This window comes from Ictalurus furcatus, chromosome 8, assembly GCF_023375685.1.
Source record: "Ictalurus furcatus strain D&B chromosome 8, Billie_1.0, whole genome shotgun sequence".
NCBI classification, from domain to species: Eukaryota; Metazoa; Chordata; class Actinopteri; order Siluriformes; family Ictaluridae; genus Ictalurus; species Ictalurus furcatus.
In genome coordinates, this window is record NC_071262.1 from 17,825,845 (window position 1) to 17,844,738 (window position 18,894).

The following is an 18,894-nucleotide window of genomic DNA, read 5'->3' on the forward strand; positions in this document are numbered from 1 at the left end:
CTGAATGAAAGCAGATTTTGTGATCAAATGAAAGCACTGGATGAAAAAAAAAACACACACACAATTATTTCATTAATACATTGCATCATATTTAATTGTGGAATGCCATTACACTGTGAGTTGTATTTCCAAGTGACTAGAAAGTTTTGCAATATTCGCCATCTTACAACGCAACACTACAACACAAAACGTCAAGTACAGTTCATCCATCTCTAATCAGATTCATTTCACCTATCGTATCATATTCTACCTGTACAAGCTGACAACAGCCAGTTTGACACAAGGGCCAGCATGTTCTAAGACCCAACACAACTTTGGGACACAAAAAGTTCATCTACAGTCATAAATACATGGAAAGTCACAGATCACAAATAATTTTACAAGCAAATTGAATATGAACAGTTTTGATTTCCTTCCATTTCCACAAAGATGTCTTCTCGTCTTGGGGCACCTTGCTCTTGAGTATGCCATCTATTTGTTATGAGTTTTCAGTTAATGTCACTTAACTATGACATAATGTTACACAAAATGAAACATGTTTACAGCAGACTCTTCTGCATCTAGAAACCATTTATTGACCAGCATTAAACAGCTTCTTCCTGCCTTCCATACCAGACATGGCTTCCACGTTCTTACGCCAGTCAGTCACCTCCTCTTTCTGTGGGAAGGAAAGTCGTAATGAGAAGTGCTCACTTGAATACAATGTTCAGGATACTGACTCATTAATAACTCAGATCTCCTGGTGGAGCACCATCATAAAGCTTACCTTCTCCTCCTCTTTCTTGACTGTCTTCAGGTTGGCTTTAAAGTCTGCCTTCGATGACATTTTGGATTCAGTCAGAGCACCCAGCATAGCATCGGCAGATTTCTTCACCCTCTTCAGTTTAGTTCTGTTCATGGTGCCCTTTATCTCTTCAATCTTCTGTGTCAGCGTTTGGATCTACAGCAAAACAGCATTTGTGTTACTGAAGATCTTTAGATTAACCCCTTCAATTCCCATCAGATATTTCATTATTTAGGAACTTTTATTCATTGCAGTGACTGTAATAGGAACAGTGTGTAGTTACAAGAGTGAAGAATGGGTGCTTAGACCCACTGATTGGATCCTGGGATTTTAAAGTGAATGAGCTCATTGCATAAACATGTCTGCATTTTTCTTAGTACTGCTCCTGCATTTCCAGTTATTTCACTTTAAATCCCACAGTGGCAGAACTTTACAGTTAGTGTCTGCAAGAATGCTAATGATGTTTATCATATCTGCAAGTATACTTGCAAAGCCTCTTCTAGCAAGCTGAAGAAAGGCTTCAAACTGTATCTTTCATCATGCACACACAAGTATGAAGATAAGAAAATACAGATTTTATATAAAATTCATTTAAAAAAAAAAACCTTAATAAATATAAATATAGGAATAATCCAGGGTGTCCAAAAAGTCTCCATACATAAGGGAAATTAACACAAAAAGTCTTCCAAAATTTTTCATACTCAGTTTATATTATATATTATATTTTCAGATAGCCTTTAAGAATATCATTGACAAAAGAAGAACATATTAAAATCCTTCCCATGACTGGACTGGGAAGCTGTTGCAAGGTTGCACAGGACTTTGAAGGGTTACTCTACTGCACTTATGAATGCAAACAATGCAAACACTGCACTATTTCATAACTGAATTGCATAATAGCATAAATATGTGCTTCTATATTCATTAGTCTTCCAAACTCAGACACATTGATGTGCAGTGATATGTGGTGGTAATATTAGATGGGAGGCTAAATCTAATATCTATCAACAATTTGACAATGAAACTATTAGGGTAGAGCATCATTGGCATAATAAGAATGTTTTAGAGCAAACTATTACATACACACACAGTTTAAGGCAGATTACAGCTACATTCATGATTTTAAGTGTTTGAAGTCTGCAGAGTCCATGATGTGTTTCCTCAGAACACTAAATGGTAAATAGAAAAGCTGTATTCCTTTTGTGTCATTTGTATTTTAATTGGACAATATGTGTTTTTATTAGGCATTTTTTGGGGGGGGAAAGGATGACAGGAATTATCTTGTTTTGTGGACATTAAATAAAATAACATTAAATGTAACCATATATGGATAAAAAGTATTGCTTGTCATTCATTAATAAATGAACAATTATAATAGTTGACAGTTTGTTGTGATATAATAGGTATAAAACACTCCTGGATGCATTGTTATTGGAAAATAATTAACTTCGAGACAGGATCATACCACCCCATAGTGGATTATTTTCCTATAACAACATGCATGCGCCGTAATTTTTTTTCCTGACATAATATATAAGATGATGGACTAAATAATCCACCTTGTACACGTTCATGTACACCCGTCACTATGTTTCAAATGTGTCTTCTCAAGCAGTGTGAAAAATATCAGCACAAATGAAGGGAGTGTTTCCCTCTGTGTAATCAGCTGATACGGCTGTCACTGATGGACTGCATAAATCAACAGTCTGGGCTAGAAAGAAATCAGCCCCAGCATCGCTTCTTCATACCATTCTTTGTGTATTTCTTTCGACCACTGGTGGTGCTGTTGTGTTGGTTAAACAAAAATCTAAAGTAATCCACTTTAAAACATTAATAATCTGATGTAGATGCCAAAAATGACAGCTTATATTTTATGAGTACCTCCTTTTCATTTTTGAACACTTTCACTTCAAGGTCGTATCGCGCTTCATCAACGGTGTCTGACTTGCGGTGGAGTTCTTTGCAGAGCTCCTGTGAAGAACGTTTTTGAGAAATGATCAACTATCAGGATTTTACAAAGCTCCATCTCATACATTACTAGCAGTAGTGTGGTACATTGTGTCTACCTGCAGCTCCTGTACAGACAGTCCAGAGAGTTTGAGTGGAGGGACTCTCTCATTCAGGGCACCCTCCCTCTCACGCTTGTTCTGCTCTTTCTCTGCTACAAGCATAGACGCTGCCTTCTTCAGCAGCTTGCCCTGTTGAGGAAAGATTTAAACAGTGAGATAGTGTTACTGAACAGAGCTCCACTAGACTGGGCATACAGAGTAATCACTTGATTTACACCACAGCACTGTTGAATTCTCAATTCTGATTGGTCAGAATATATATGGTGATTAATCATCTATAAACTCTGACAGCAGTGCTAATAATAATGTTATATGTTATTATATTATACGTAAATTAGCACTTTTCATTTGAAAAAAATGTTGTCTGTGTGATTTTTAGACTGACGGTATTTTTAGTCTGTGACCTAATGTACCAGTATCGGGATGCATTTATTGACAGAGACTTCAAAGCACTTCTGTAAGCCACTCCGGATAAAGACATCTGCCAAATGCCGTAAATATAAATGTAAATATTATATGTTATAGTCTCAGCAGTAACAATTAATTCAGATGGAACTGTATGGTAGATGCTCCACATAATCTAAGGCTAATGGTAAACAGACTGTAATGTGTTGTTATTTAACAAAGAAAATGATATAATCATGGATATGGTGAAGGTTGCTTTAAAGAGATGTAAAGACTTGTTTAATGTTTATGGAAGGAGTCTCCAGTGTCAGTGCTTTGTAACCATCAGTAAACTTCTAACATGAAAAATTGCAGGTTTTTTTTCTTTAACTTTAAAAGAGTGAGAAGAGAGGGGTTGGTGAGGGAACGATACCAGCTGTTTACAGCTGTTATAACAGAAGTGATAAATAACAGGACATAAATGTAACTATAAATGGATGAAATGTATTATATGTCATCCATCCATCCATTTTGTGTACCACTTATCCTACACAGGGTTGCAGGGAGTCTGGAGCCTCTCCAGGGGAACTTGAGGCAGAAGGTGCGGGACACCGTGGACGGGGTACCAGCCCATTGCAGGGCACAATTGTGCACAAATGTATAATAGTTGACCATTTGCTCTGATTATAATAGGAATAAAACACTTCTGGGTGTGATGTTATTGGAAAATAATTTACTTTGAGATGGGATCACACCACCCCATTGTGGATTATTTACCTAAAACAGCATGCATGTCCTGTAATGTTTTATGCCTGACATGAAATATAAGAATGGGACTCACTTTTAGGAATAGCCGGCGTGTGGCTGAGATCTTGTTCTTTTTCTGAAAGGGAAAAAAGAAAATATGTTACTGTTTAAATGAAATGTGAATGAATTCCATTTATTAAACTCTTAAACTTCCAGCTTATTACTCAGTGTTAATATCTTATGGCATGGTGTTCAGTAACTACCATGAATTACTGACTATGTTTACTTGACCATCAATAATCAAAATCAGAATTTTTGAATATTCCAAAATCAGAATACTCTAATTAGTATTGAGTCATGTAAACGACACAATCTGATCGCCCGATTCAGATTAAGAAAATAATAAAATAAAATAATCGGAAATTTGTTGCATGTACTTATTCAGAAAATCCACTGAAAGAAGATATAAAAGCGCATGCTCAGTCCGCAAGGAATTGTGGGTGCTAATGGATGCTTAGCTGTAGGCTAGGTATTTAGGAATGGCAACTCAAGTATACCTACAACAACCATGTAATGTGAATATTTTGATGCCTGTACTTATATAAACATCGTATTCAAAATATGGCTGCAACCCGAATATAGACCTTAAAGTGCACCTATTATGGTTTTGAAATGTGCTTAATTTTGTTTTAAAGATCTCATACAATAGATTCACGTGCATCCAAGGTCAAAAAGCACTTTAATGTGCTCATAATTTAAACTGCAGCATTACCCTTTTTCCCCAGTGTCACAAACGACTCGTTCAATGATCCGTTCTAAAGGATTAATTCTAAACTCCTTCTTTCAGAGAGCATACTCTGCTCTGACTGGTCAGATGTCCCAATCTGTTGTGATTGGTCTACTGCTGTCAGCGTGTGTCGAAAAGGAAATGCCCACTACCATAACGAGTTTCAGCTCAGTCTGTTCGCGAGCAGCCGATGAAGACCAGAGGCAGGGCTTTGTGTTACAAACCTGTGTAGTTTAGTACAGGAAGTAAGTCTGGAATTACAAATGACTCATTTCAGCTGTTCAGAATCGGTTCCTTCTTTTGGGAGTCAATAACTCTGTTTGTCGTGCGCTTAGATTTTTGAAACTTTGCAGATGTTTTTACATTCACAAACAGCTCTTTAACACACTACATGAAAGGTAATATTTGAAAAACCATAATAGGTGCACTTTAAATGGAATTTGATGTGCATGTAAACGTAGTCATTAAAGAGATAACTAATACAAATGTATAGTATGAAAGTAATTAAATGTACAATGGGAGTTAAAGGGGTTCAAAGCGATTTTTAAAATTGCATTGCAATATAATGTGAAACAACTATGAAGTTGAAGATTGCATGGTTCAACTTACCGGTCTGTGTTGTTATTTTGAGGGAGGAAACAAAAAAGAGAACAAATATTGATCAATTGAAGAAACATTTCTTTGACTAATACTCATTATTACAATTATATAATCAGCAACAGGTTGTCACATTACCCTTCAGACATAATTCTCTTTGTGCCCTTCAAGAAAAGGAAAACACAGTGTTACTGATGCTAAATAAATACAATTTAAAATAACAATTAAATCAGTCCTGATCTAGTTGGAAAGTATGTCTAACTTGGTTGGTAATCATTAGGAAACATTGCTTAATACCAATACTGTTTACCAAGAGGACATAAAGCAAGTCTGTCAAATTTGACAAAGACAGTTTTATCTTAGTTCCAACAGACTAAATATAGATCTGTAGTGCAGCACATGATGTTCTCTGTCCTGTTCCGTATATTTGTTCACGTTATATTATAGCTGCTTAATTGAAGGCCATGAGGTGGTATAAGTATTCCTGTCTGGGTATATTTGAACATTGTTACCGCTCCATCCTTTACCCCAGAAACATTAGCAGCTGCAGCCTTGACACTCCCGGATGGCAACAGTCTTGGCTACCAGGACTGAAATCTTTATAGAATCAACCACACAACAGGAGCTTTCATCCTTGCACCCCAATAAAGTTGTCATAGAAGGCTATGGACTCAGAAGACTGTGTTGTTTTTTTGTTTGTTTTTTAACTTGTTCTTTTAGATAATCCAACACAAGTCTTGCTTAAAATTAGTGAGGTCAGTCATTTCTTTAAGAAACTGTCCCCATGCCAAGTCAAGTCAAGTCAAGTCAAGTCAAGTTGCTTTATTGTTTATTTCAAGCATATACAGCTGATACAATACACAGTGATATGAAACAACGGTCCTCCAGGACCATGGTGCTACATAAAGCAACACACTAACCACACTAGGCGACACAGAACTAAATAAGATCTACACATTTTTACATAAAGTGCACGTGAAAATAACACAAGACAGTACAGTACTACTAAAACAGGACAATAGGCACAGTAAGTGACAGTGCAGCAGCGAGCAGTACACAGTTCTAGTGTGGAAGTGTCCGATATAATAGCTAGTGCAAAAGATAGGGGCCAAAGAGTAACAATATAATTTTAAAATGGTGTAAATGTAAACATAACATGCTATGACATAGCATTCAGCAGATAAGCTTAATCCATATATGGACATAGCACGAACACCTTTCATCCAGTGACTGACAGGTGATTATGCCAGCACATAGAAGCAGAACTAATAAAGGAGCAGATACAAAGGGCTAGAGGTGACTCCTCAAGGTCTCCTGTTCACATTCGTCCACAGCAGCAGTGGGTCTGAGGTCAAGCTGAACAATGTGTTAAGTGTACTTGCAAACCTGGTAATGAAGTGACGAACCCACATTTTAGTGCATGTTTTAGTATTCATTAGCTGATTAGATGAATGGAGTGTGTTGAGAGCCCAAATACACCACAAACACAATTAACAAAGACACTGCACATACTAAACAGGACATTTTATTGTTTTACCAGCTACAATCAAGCAAGATTTTTTCTTTTTTTAATTGCTTTGATATTTGCTTGCAGTATTACCCAAATAGTTTTATTAGAGTAAAACAACAACAACAACAACAACAACAACAACTGGGGATCTAATCGCAGTTCTAATAGCCATATTAATGCCTTTTTTTAAACACATTTCTCTTTGCTCCTGAATGTGCTTTTCATCTTTAGTTTTCAGCTCTCTCATTTCCATTATATCACAGCAGTTTTTAAAGCACAATTTGAGCCTCGCACAGATCAGATGTTCTAGATAGTCTAAAGCACAGTTTGTGCAATGTTCAAGTGTATTTAGCGCCTCCTCATTGCGTAAATCGGATGCCATTTGGGTCTAGTTACAGTACATCCTTCCATTCAGGATTGCTGACTAGCACAGAAGAAACTAGCTGTAGTATTTCCAAAAATACTTTCCCTCAATTAGCCTTAACAAACTGTTCAGTGCACATATACTCTCATATATGAGCACTGAACAGTATACAGAATATACAATATACACAATTCCTCCTATCATATACATACAATCAGAAATAAAGGAAGTGGACTTTTCCTTTTCACTGGGCTGGTTCATTGTTTTGAACTTTATCTGGGAAGGTGCATGTGTTGTACCTTTAATTAGTTTTTATAGTGAAGCTTTTAGAGTAAAGCTCTCAGTGGTCCTTAAATTCCAATTATGTGAACTGTGTACTTAGATACATAGGCTACTGTACTGGTACTACCCCAGCATGAAGGAACAATCCAGCTTACTACTTTAATTTCTGAGAGTGTGAGGTTTCAAGACAAACAATATTATCCACCCAAAGTCATTGAGTTTGTTGTAAGTAAAACAACTTAGTCATAATCAATCCAGGCAGCTAATATTCTTTGACACCGTCTCATATCTAGCCTTATTAGACAAGTCATGATCCAAACTTACCTTGGCCTAGATGAAAAAGAAGAAGAGTGAGCTGTGTGGCAAGGACAGAGAAGAAAAGGCATTTTATGATTTTTGGCTGATAGATTTATGGTTTGAGTGCTCTCTTGTGAATGGCTAACCAAAATAGAGCTGTTGAATTATTTCTGTTATGCATCTGTGTCCCTTTCACGTGTGCTTTAGCACGGGAGCATGTCCTTCATCTCTGACTCCACCATTTAGTGTGGCATTCATATGGGGCTCTAAAACTCATTCACTCACTCACTCACACACACACACACACACACACACACACACACACACACACACACACACACACACTGGGGCATCTTTGGAATTTTCAAAATCCACATAAATCCAGGATACACATGCAGTAAAATTATCATAAATGTTTAAAACCAAGCACAATCATGCATACATTCACTGTTAACATTCAAGCAGTTCTGTTCTGTCAACATTCAAGCAGATAAGATCAAATCACATAACTATATATTGTAATTGTAACACATGTAAATCAAATCCATGCCAATATTTAGTAGTCCTTATCACCAATGTTTTTAAATTGAATGACCTCCTTGTAAATACCGAGAAATTAAGGGGCATCTGTTATGACCAGTCGTGCCTCTGAAGACCATAAATGCAGAATGTGTTCAGCTGGTATGTTCCCCGCATATCTGTAGAAATGGGGCGAGGGCAAGATATAACTCAAGGGCCCTTACCCGCTCACTTGTGGACTGTAACATGGTTTGACTGTACTCATTTGGTCATACATACTCATAAGTGTGCCAGCTTAAGCTGTTGAATGCAAGCATAAAGTTGACACAGTGAGACTCTTGAAAACAAGTTCTTCCTTTTTCACTATTTATTGAAGGGACTGAATATTGTTCAAAATAAAATAAAATCACTTTCAAAGACTAATGTGCTCCCTCGGCTCAGTACCCAAGAAGAATGAAACTTATAGAACTTTTTAAAATGTTACCCAATCAGAGGGGAGCAACTACTTAGGGCAATCACTTGATACAGTACATCTATAATGTTCTACATGGGAAACACATATATAACATAACCAAAGATACAAAAAAAAATGACCAACACACAGCAACAATCAATATCAACAAAAGACTCCTTTCTACTACTGGAAGGGTTCTTACAGTAATGTTTGTGTTATCATCCAGTATATATTTATTAATTATATTGTAAATTCGTTTATCCAACACTTAAAACAATTATCATACAATCACTGCTTAATCACCACTGACGATGTGTTGTGGATGTGTCAGCAAAGCAGGCTTAAATAACAAGGCCCCAACACATAAATCTAAGGGGCATTTCACCAAGTGTAATTAGATGGGCTGCTCAAGTCATGGGTTAGAAAGAAATCATCTCCAGCCTTTACTTCATACCATTCGTTGTATTGTTACTTACAACCATTGCTGGTGCTGTTGTTCTTGGTTCCACAAATGTAAAATAATAATAATAATAATAATAATAATAATAATAATAACTTCTAAGCCATTGCTAACAGTAAATAAGACAATACAAGTGTCAAAGATTAAGTCTTAGATTAAGTCTGCACTTTTTACAATTTCATTTATTTAATGCCTCTTTAATGTCCTGAGTATTGCACTCTGCTTAGATGCTAAACTGCAGTTGATTGTATTTGCATTACACTTCCAAGGTTTTAATCTAATCTAATCTAATCTAATCTAGTCTAATCTATCTAATGTGTTACAATGTTTGGACTACTCAACCAATCCTATTAGTTAGTCTTGATCAACACACAGCAAAACGTTTCACCATGTAATTCATATCATTTCAAATTTAGACTGCACAACATAGATTAATGAAGATGAATTGAATTGAATTCTTGTTATACTAAAATATATATTTTTTGAATCACAAATGGGTCTGTTCTTAGTATGGCATGATCCATATTAGTGTAATCAGTGAACCTATAATTATGGTCAAAACTTATTTTTAGCAAGAACTATAACTATAGGTAAGAATATGTGTAGAAGCATGTTATCTTCATGAGCAGTGCAGTCGTTATCTGTAGCTGGCTGACAGGCAGGAAGTGGAATGTGTAATAATCTTTTAGTGTGAGCGACAGTGTGAGGTCGACAGGGCTTCTCAAAGCTTCTTATAATACTGTACAGTTAAATCTTTTATATATTATAATACTTGTCAGCAGTATAGTGCTAACTGATTCCATAGCATTCTATAATAAATAAGATGGGATCCAAGCATGATGTCTTGTGTCCTGAACCAAACCATAATGACACTGTGAAAGGTCACTGTGAAAAAAGCATATCTATGCTTTCAAATGGATGAAAGATAAATTGCACATTAAGACCATTAGAAATGTTGCCAAATGTATTGCTGATATGTTACTGCCCTCTAGTGAGTATTTCTCTAAATATTTGATAGCACTGTATAAAATATGATTGAAATAAACATTCATGTCTATCTTATGCAGATTTGATTTTGTACCTCACGTAACATTATTACTCGTTTAATTGTGTGCTTAGCACATAATAGCATATACTCTAAGAATATGTGCTGATGCAATCTTTAGCGAAGGACACAACCTTTTGCATGGAAATGAAAATTTAAAAAATGGAAATATTTGACCAGGTGGGTGTGAACATGAAACAAAGGTTTCACTGCTGCAATTATCTGATCTTTTCATTTCCTGTTTACCCTGTGAAAAAAAAGTGGTTCACTCTTCAGACATCACCTTCAGGACGGTTCGTTCTGCTTGAGCTGCATTAAGTCTTACATTTGAAAAAGATGATTTTATTCTTTTTGTTGCTCTCAGGTGTGGTCCTACAGATTTCTCCTCTTGGGTTGATAGAGCAGCCTCCGCTGCAGTGCTCTCAGGAAGTGCGAAGACATTTCTCTTTATTTATTTTGAAATACTTTATGTTTATGTTATGAAATCTGAATCTGACTAATCTAATTCACTAATTACGTTACTTTTTCTTTGTTAGGGCTTATCATGTATTGTCCAAGTAGGTAAGTATCAAATTTCATTTGATTACTTTTTATTTATTAAAGCTTTGAGAGCCACAGGAAGAGAAAGCTTTTATTCTGTGGTGCCAAATTAACAGGAAAGACACAACTATATGTATATAGATACTCTAGAATTAGAAGATTTAAGTAAGAAATAAGTATACATTAACTGAGAAATGTTCGGTAGTTTTATGTTATTGGACAAATATTTAGATCTGACTGAGAAAAGCTGATCAGGCTCAATCAAATTAGACACATGTAGCACGCAGCATATATTAAACAGTCTAACACAGTCTAACTTTATCTGTGAGACCAATCTCAGTTTACAGTAACTAACAGTCTTGCAGTAACAGCTTGGCCAGCTTGGCCCCTTATTTAATTGCCAGTAGTAGTTCAGCTGTAAAATAATGTAAAACAAAACATGGAAACCCATCTTTAAACACCTTTTTCTGGAAGTAGAGAAACAGAACATTTTGGACAAAAGTCCTTCATCAGCTGTGCAATCAAAGTGCTTCTGCAAGAGGTGAAAGCTTTAATCCCATTGCAGATGTGTGCTTTAATCCAACCAAAACACATGAGGAACATCTGTCTAAAAATACTGTTAAGTTTTATTACATTTACAACAGCTACTTAAATACACTGCAGTTACTCACTATATCACCGTCAACCTTTCCTTATGAACTCAGGCAGTCCAAACTGTTCGGTTAAAGACTGGGTGAAGCCGAGAGTCGAGGCTCCAAGTCCACACCCCATTGTAAAAATCCTTGTGAAGTCCAAGGTAGATGAGAGGAAAGAAACAGTTCCTGTATTGTCTCTCACACTAGAACAGGAGCCTGATGGTAAGATATAGTTCCACAGGAGTTAAACAGTGGGACTTTATATGGCATTCATAAGCACTGCATAAATACAATATTTGATACATTTTCATTTCAGTGTTCATTCAGCTGTTCTTCTTTTTTTCCTGCAGCAAGGATATATAGCCTGCAGGGGATGAAGGTGCACGTGCATGAATTCACCACAAATAACAGCCTATATGTTTGCTTTATCTTCAAGAAGAACTTCTCCTGGATCCATCGGCCAGACTTTACGCCAGTAAGATAATATCTCATAAGTCATGTAGTCATGCTTTTTCTGCTAATTAATGACCTTTTAGGCTTTTATTAGTGAGTTATATAACTTATTCTAAATTGTCATTGTATTTCCTTCGTATTTCATTTGCAGTGGTCTTTTAAGCTGGATCAAATTGTCGTTGATCCAGGGATGACATATCAGGTTTCTGTGTCTAATTTACCAAAGCCACATGGGGGGGGGCTTGCAGAATTGCAAAATAAAACAGTTCCAGGTAGGTCACAGTCCACGATAATTATCGTCACTAATTGAGCTGTTTTATACTTTAGATTTTCTTTATATACAGTATCTCACAAAAGTGAGTACACCCCTCACATTTTTGTAAATATTTGATTATATCTTTTCATGTGACAACACTGAAGAAATGACACTTTGCTTTAACCAAGAGGGTTAAGGCAGTGCTGGAAAAGTAATGGGGCCACAGAAAATATTGACACTTTGGGCCCAATTTGGACATTTTCACTTAGGGGTGTACTCACTTTTGTTGCCAGCGGTTTAGACATGATGACATAATGACATAATGGCTGTGTGTTGAGTTATTTTGAAGGGACAGCAAATTTACACTGTTACACAAGCTGTACACTCACTACTTTACATTGTAGCAAAGTGTCATTTCTTCAGTGTTGTCACATGAAAAGATATAATCAAATATTTACAAAAATGTGAGGGGTGTACTCACTTTTTTGAGATACTGTATGTTATTATATATCTTAAATACACAGTAATCTTTACAAAAAAGATATCACACACACACACACACACACACACACCCGTAGAAGTACAGTACAGGTGTTCCTAATAATAATAATAATAATAATATTATATATATATATATATAAATTATTAGGAACACTTGTACTGTACTGTACACTACAGGTGTGTGTGTGTGCCTGTGTGTGCCATATCTTTTTGTAAAGATGATTGTATACAGATTTTATATATATACAGTGAGGGAAAAAAGTATTTGATCCCCTGCTGATTTTGTACGTTTGCCCACTGACAAAGAAATGATCAGTCTATAATTTTAATGGTAGATTTATTTGAACAGTGAGAGACAGAATAACAACAAAAAAATCCAGAAAAACGCATGTCAAAAATGTTATAAATTGATTTGCATTTTAATGAGGGAAATATGTATTTGACCCCTCTGCAAAACATGACTTAGTACTTGGTGGCAAAACGTTTGTTGGCAATCACAGAGGTCAGACGTTTCTTGTAGTTGGCCACCAGGTTTGCACACATCTCAGGAGGGATTTTGTCCCACTCCTCTTTGCAGATCTTCTCCAAGTCATTAAGGTTTCGAGGCTGACGTTTGGCAACTCGAACCTTCACCTCCCTCCACAGATTTTCTATGGGGATTAAGGTCTGGAGACTGGCTAGGCCACTCCAGGACCTTAATGTGCTTCTTCTTGAGCCACTCCTTTGTTGCCTTGGCCGTGTGTTTTGGGTCATTGTCATGCTGGAATACCCATCCACGACCCATTTTCAATGCCCTGGCTGAGGGAAGTAGGTTCTCACCCAAGATTTGACGGTACATGGCCCCGTCCATCGTCCCTTTAATGCGGTGAAGTTGTCCTGTCCTTTTAGCAGAAAAACACCCCCAAATCATAATGTTTCCACCTCCATGTTTGACGGTGGGGATGGTGTTCTTGGGGTCATAGGCAGCATTCCTCCTCCTCCAAACACGGCGAGTTGAGTTGATGCCAAAGAGCTCCATTTTGGTCTCATCTGACCACAACACTTTCACCCAGATGTCCTCTGAATCATTCAGATGTTCATTGGCAAACTTCAGACGGGCATGTATATGTGCTTTCTTGAGCAGGGGGACCTTGCGGGCGCTGCAGGATTTCAGACCTTCACGGTGTAGTGTGTTACCAATTGTTTTCTTGGTGACTATGGTCCCAGCTGCCTTGAGATCATTGACAAGATCCTCCCATGTAGTTCTGGGCTGATTCCTCACTGTTCTCATGATCATTGCAACTCCACGAGGTGAGATCTTGCATGGAGCCCCAGGCCGAGGGAGATTGACAGTTCTTTTGTGTTTCTTCCATTTGCGAATAATCGCACCAACTGTTGTCACCTTCTCACCAAGCTGCTTGGCAATGATCTTGTAGCCCATTCCAGACTTGTGTATTTCTACAATCTTGTCCCTGACATCCTTGGAGAGCTCTTTGGTCTTGGCCATGGTGGAGAGTTTGGAATCTGATTGATTGATTGCTTCTGTGGACAGGTGTCTTTTATACAGGTAACGAGCTGAGATTAGGAACACTCCCTTTAAGAGTGTGCTCCTAATCTCAGCTTGTTACCTGTATAAAAGACACCTGGGAGCCAGAAATCTTTCTGATTGAGAGGGGGTCAAATACTTATTTCCCTCATTAAAATGCAAATCAATTTATAACATTTTTGACATGCGTTTTTCTGGATTTTCTTGTTGTTATTCTGTCTCTCACTGTTCAAATAAACCTACCATTAAAATTATAGACTGATCATTTCTTTGTCAGTGGGCAAACGTACAAAATCAGCAGGGGATCAAATACTTCTTTCCCACACTGTGTGTATATATATATATATATATATATATATATATATATATATATATATATATATATATATATATGTTGTATGTGTATATACATATATTATTATTATTATTATTATTATTATTAGGAACACCTGTACTGTACTTCTAGGGGCTCATGCAGTAATCCATGTTCTGAGATGCTTTTCTCTTCACCACAATTGTACAGAGTGGTTATTTGAGTTAGCATTGATTCCTTGTCAGCTCAAAACAGGCTGGCCATCCTCCTCTGACTTCCACCTGCAGAATTGCCACCCACTGTATATTTTTTTGTTTTTTGCAACATTCTGTGTAAACTCTAGTTTACTCTCAACTTTTGTGGGTGGTCAGACCCAGCAGTTTCTGAAAAACCCAAACCAGCCTTTCTGGCACTAACAGCCATGCCATGGTCAACGTCAAAATGATCACATTTTTTTATTCAAACTGATGCTTGATTTGAACATGAAGCTCTTGACCTGTGAATGCATTGTGCTGTTGCCACATGATTGGGTGTGTGGATAAATTCATGAATGTCCAGATGTACTGGTGTTCCTAATAAAGTGGATGGTGAATGTATGTCAGACGGTAATGAAATATTTCACTTTTGTAAAGGTTGTGGACATTATCTACTCCGAAACCTCCGTGTGTGCTTGGAGAACGGTGAGCTGTGTTTATTCCTGGTTCCAGAATTTGCCACATTTATAAGATTATACTTGTTTCTTATGTCAAATCTGAGATGTGGTGTTATAACAGGCAGCCTCTGGGATCCCAACATGACATGGTCAGTGAGTGATGATGGAGGAAATGGGGTCACGATTGAAGTGATATTTAATACAGCACAATTCTCTGACATGTACAAAGTATACATTCATTCTGCTGATTTCCACACTGAGCTGTCACACACAGTCTCAAAGGTACTGCTTTTTACTGGTTGCTTTTGTAAATTTCATTTGTATAATTCTGTATTCTTCATTCTATGTAGCATGACCATGATTAAAATGATTCAAAATATTTTGGTCTTAAAGGACAATCGTACTTCAATCAGCACCAATTTCTCTCTGAATGCTTGGCAGTTAAAACGTTGTGAGGTCTCCTTTGGGGTGAGTTCTAAAATGATTCAAATAGACACATTTAGAGTTTCCCTGTGTTTCCATTGCTTATAAAAAAAGAAAGTGTATGATTTCTCAATTCTTTTTTTTTTTTTTTTTTTTTTTTACAGATTAAACCATTCTTTATACGATGCATGGAAAAGTGTACACATCACCAACAAAAAGTTAACATTTGCTCCTGTAAGTATTATGATACATTGTTAAATAGTTTCCGATACATGTATACATGACTAAGACTATTTCGGTAATCAATAACGTTGAAATTGGTGTTTATTTCAGATTATACCATTCCATCAACCAAGATATGGCACATAGTTGGGACACTTTGTGCAGGACTGCTAATCTGTGCTTTCACGGCTATTTTGCTCTATAACAGAATTAGAGCAATTCGTAAAGGTATAAATTATATTTAAAAAAATTTTTTTTAAAAAACAATAAAAACTTACAGGTGTGTAATCATTTACACTGTAAATGGAATTTTATTTAGTTAAGTTCTCCCTGATCTTCCATCTATGACAGATCCATCTTCCTCTTCTCATAACACCACGAACAAGGGCAATCTGGAAATCGTTCCAGTGCAAGAGTGCAGTAAAGTCCTGATCATCTACTCTCAGGACCACCCCATGTACACAGAGATCGTCCTGAAGCTGTGTGCTTTCCTCAGGGCCAAATGTGGAACTGACGTCACACTCGATCTGCTGGACTCTACATGCCTCAGCACTATAGGCAGCATCCAGTGGCTGGACATGCAGAGGAAGAGACTCGCCAGTACCTCTGATAAAATACTCATCCTGTGTTCTCCAGGGGTGTGTGCCAAGTGGAATGCCATGTGCGGAGGGTACAGGGTGATGACCAGGGAGGACGTCCGCTCACCCTTGGGGGATATGCTGACCCCGGCTCTCAGCCTCATCATACCGGAATTTGTGCGTGCTCCATCTTTTGGGAAGTATGCTGTAGCTTATTTCGATGATGTGTGCAGTGAAAAGGATGTACCTGCTGTGTTTCATGTGACCGTACAGTACCAGCTGATGAGGCAATTTGAAGAGCTCTTCTTCAGACTCCTGAACAAGGAGAAGTATGAACCTGGAAGGATTAAACACATTGATGGCCTTGGAGGAGATGACTACCACAGTTGTCCATCTGGCAGAGCCTTAAGAGAAGCCATTAAGGCATTTCAGGCATACCAACTAACCTACCCAAACTGGTTTGAAATGGAGCTTGTAGACGTACATAAGGAAGTTGAGGAGAATAACCTTGAGCAGGAGGACGTTACAGAAAGCAACTGTTATTGCCTTCAGAATGAACTGCAGATCGAGGAACTCTCAGCTCCTGTATTCACTAACATTGCCAAAGGTCAAATTCTTGAAGCAAAGCAGCTTTTAATATCTGAAACTACAGCCATCTTGAGTAGTCAGATCAATCACATATAAAAGAAAGAGAAACGAAGAACAGATAAAACATCAGTGTTGTGCCAGCCTTCTGCATTAACAGGATATGAATCACTCTATGAACACAGTAAAGGTTCTAGATAGATAGATGGATAGATGTACTTACTTTATTGATCCCAATAAAATGTATTGTCTTACACTCACCATCCACTTTAACAGGAACACCTGTACACCTGCTCATTCATACAGTTATCTAATCAGGCAATCATGTGGTAGCAGCACAATGCATAAAGTCATGCAGATACAGGTCAAGAGCTTCACTTAACGTTCACATCAAACATTGGATGGGAGGTTTGAGTATTTCAGAAACAGCTGATCTCCAGGGATTTTCACACATAACAGTCTCTAGAGTTTACACAGAATGGTACGAGAAACAAAAAAACATTGAGTGAGTGATAATTCTGTGTGTGAGTCTGTGCCCATGATTCTTGTTCTTGGCTGACAGGAGTGGAACCTGATGTGGTCTTCTGCTGTTATAGCCCACCCACCACAAAGTTTGATGTTTTGTGCCTGCTGGGATGCTTTTCTGCTCACCACGGTAGCAAAGAGTGATTATTTGATTTACTAAAGACTTCCTGGAAGCTTAAACCAATCCAGACATTTTCCTCTGACCTCTCTTATCAATAAGGCATTTCTACCCATAGAACTGTCACTTGCTCAGTGTTTGTTTGATTTTCTGTAGAGTAAACTCTAGAGACTGTTGTGTGTGAAAATCCCATGTGATCAGCAGTTTCGGAAATACTGAAACCAGCCCATCTGACACCATTAACCATGCCACTTTTAAGGTCACAGAGATAACGTTTTTGCATTGTGCTGCTGCCACATAATTGGCGAATGGATAACTGCATAAATGAATATAAATGTTACTAATAAAGTGGACAGTGAGTGTATAATATACACTGTATATGAAAGATTCTAGAGCAATGTACAAAATGACCTCACTTTGACTTGATGCATTTAATATATTTACATGTTTCATATTAATATTGTTCTCTTTTTTTCATGATGGATGACAATTTCAGTGGCCAAAAATCATACTGCGATAAAACATCATACTGATGTTATAAAGATATAAATATATTTTTCTAAAATGTCAAGAGTACTATATATCAATACAAGTGAAAATATCTCAACCTAGATGTAAATACCTTAGTACATAAATTTTTTTTAAATGATGATGATTAATGAAAATGTTTTCAGCAGAAATTAATCATACTGACAAAAAAAAAATCTATTCAAGGCTATTGAATATAAAATATAGAAATCTAGGCTCTGGAATATTTAGGCACAATGTGAGTTTTTGCAAGCATGCAAGAAATAAATGAATAAATAATAGAGATGGCACTGAGCTGATACTCAGGAATGGTACTGGGCTGATATCAGCAAAAATGGAGGGATTTGTTATTGTTATTATTGTTGTTGTTGTTGTTGTTGTTGTTCTTGTTGTTGTTGTTATTATTATTATTATTATTATTAGGGTACACGGTGGCTTAGTGGTTAGCACATTCGATTCACACCACCAGGGTTGGGGGTTCGATCCTGCCGTTTGTGTGTTCTCCCGTGCTGCGGGGGTTTCCTCCGGGTACTCCGGTTTCCTCCCCCAGTCCAAAGACATGCATGGTAGGCTGTTTGGCATTTCCAAAGTGTCCAAAGTGTCTGTACTGTGTGAATGTGTATGTGATTGTGCCCTACCCCGTACAGAGAGCATGGGGCACAAGGCAGGGTATGGTTTGTGCCCCATGCTCCCTGGGATAAGCTCCAGGTTCCTCATGACCCTGAAGGATAAGCAGTAAAG

General features: G+C 37.3%; 2 protein-coding genes across 2 annotated transcripts; one reads left to right on the forward strand and one right to left on the reverse strand.

Annotated features, from left to right (window-relative positions):
• Positions 1–64: 64 nt before the first annotated feature.
• Positions 65–5,517, reverse strand: LOC128611805 (troponin I, slow skeletal muscle). Its single transcript, XM_053631602.1, has 6 exons — positions 5,381–5,517; positions 4,079–4,120; positions 2,851–2,982; positions 2,666–2,755; positions 767–940; positions 65–658 (listed from the first exon to the last, which is right to left on the reverse strand). Exons 3-6 carry the CDS (start codon positions 2,953–2,955, stop codon positions 572–574), a joined length of 456 nt encoding a protein of 151 aa, XP_053487577.1. The 5' UTR covers positions 2,956–2,982; positions 4,079–4,120; positions 5,381–5,517; the 3' UTR covers positions 65–571.
• Positions 5,518–11,533: 6,016 nt separating this feature from the next.
• On the forward strand, positions 11,534–18,324 carry LOC128611296 (interleukin-17 receptor A). Its single transcript, XM_053630683.1, has 3 exons — positions 11,534–11,696; positions 15,931–16,047; positions 16,171–18,324. Exons 1-3 carry the CDS (start codon positions 11,534–11,536, stop codon positions 17,079–17,081), a joined length of 1,191 nt encoding a protein of 396 aa, XP_053486658.1. The 3' UTR covers positions 17,082–18,324.
• Positions 18,325–18,894: the final 570 nt, after the last annotated feature.

What these genes read in the sequence shown, in the direction of transcription:
- LOC128611296 (XM_053630683.1), top strand. Translation starts at nt 11,534, where the DNA reads ATGAACTCAGGCAGTCCAAACTGTTCGGTTAAAGACTGGGTGAAGCCG. An exon ending in ACTAGAACAGGAGCCTGATG is followed by an intron (nt 11,697 to 15,930) that starts GTAAGATATAGT and finishes TGTTTATTTCAG; the next exon opens with ATTATACCATTCCATCAACC. An exon ending in AATTAGAGCAATTCGTAAAG is followed by an intron (nt 16,048 to 16,170) that starts GTATAAATTATA and finishes CATCTATGACAG; the next exon opens with ATCCATCTTCCTCTTCTCAT.
- LOC128611805 (XM_053631602.1), bottom strand. Translation starts at nt 2,955, where the DNA reads ATGCTTGTAGCAGAGAAAGAGCAGAACAAGCGTGAGAGGGAGGGTGCC. An exon ending in TGTCTGTACAGGAGCTGCAG is followed by an intron (nt 2,756 to 2,850) that starts GTAGACACAATG and finishes CGTTCTTCACAG; the next exon opens with GAGCTCTGCAAAGAACTCCA. An exon ending in TCAAGAAAGAGGAGGAGAAG is followed by an intron (nt 659 to 766) that starts GTAAGCTTTATG and finishes TCCTTCCCACAG; the next exon opens with AAAGAGGAGGTGACTGACTG.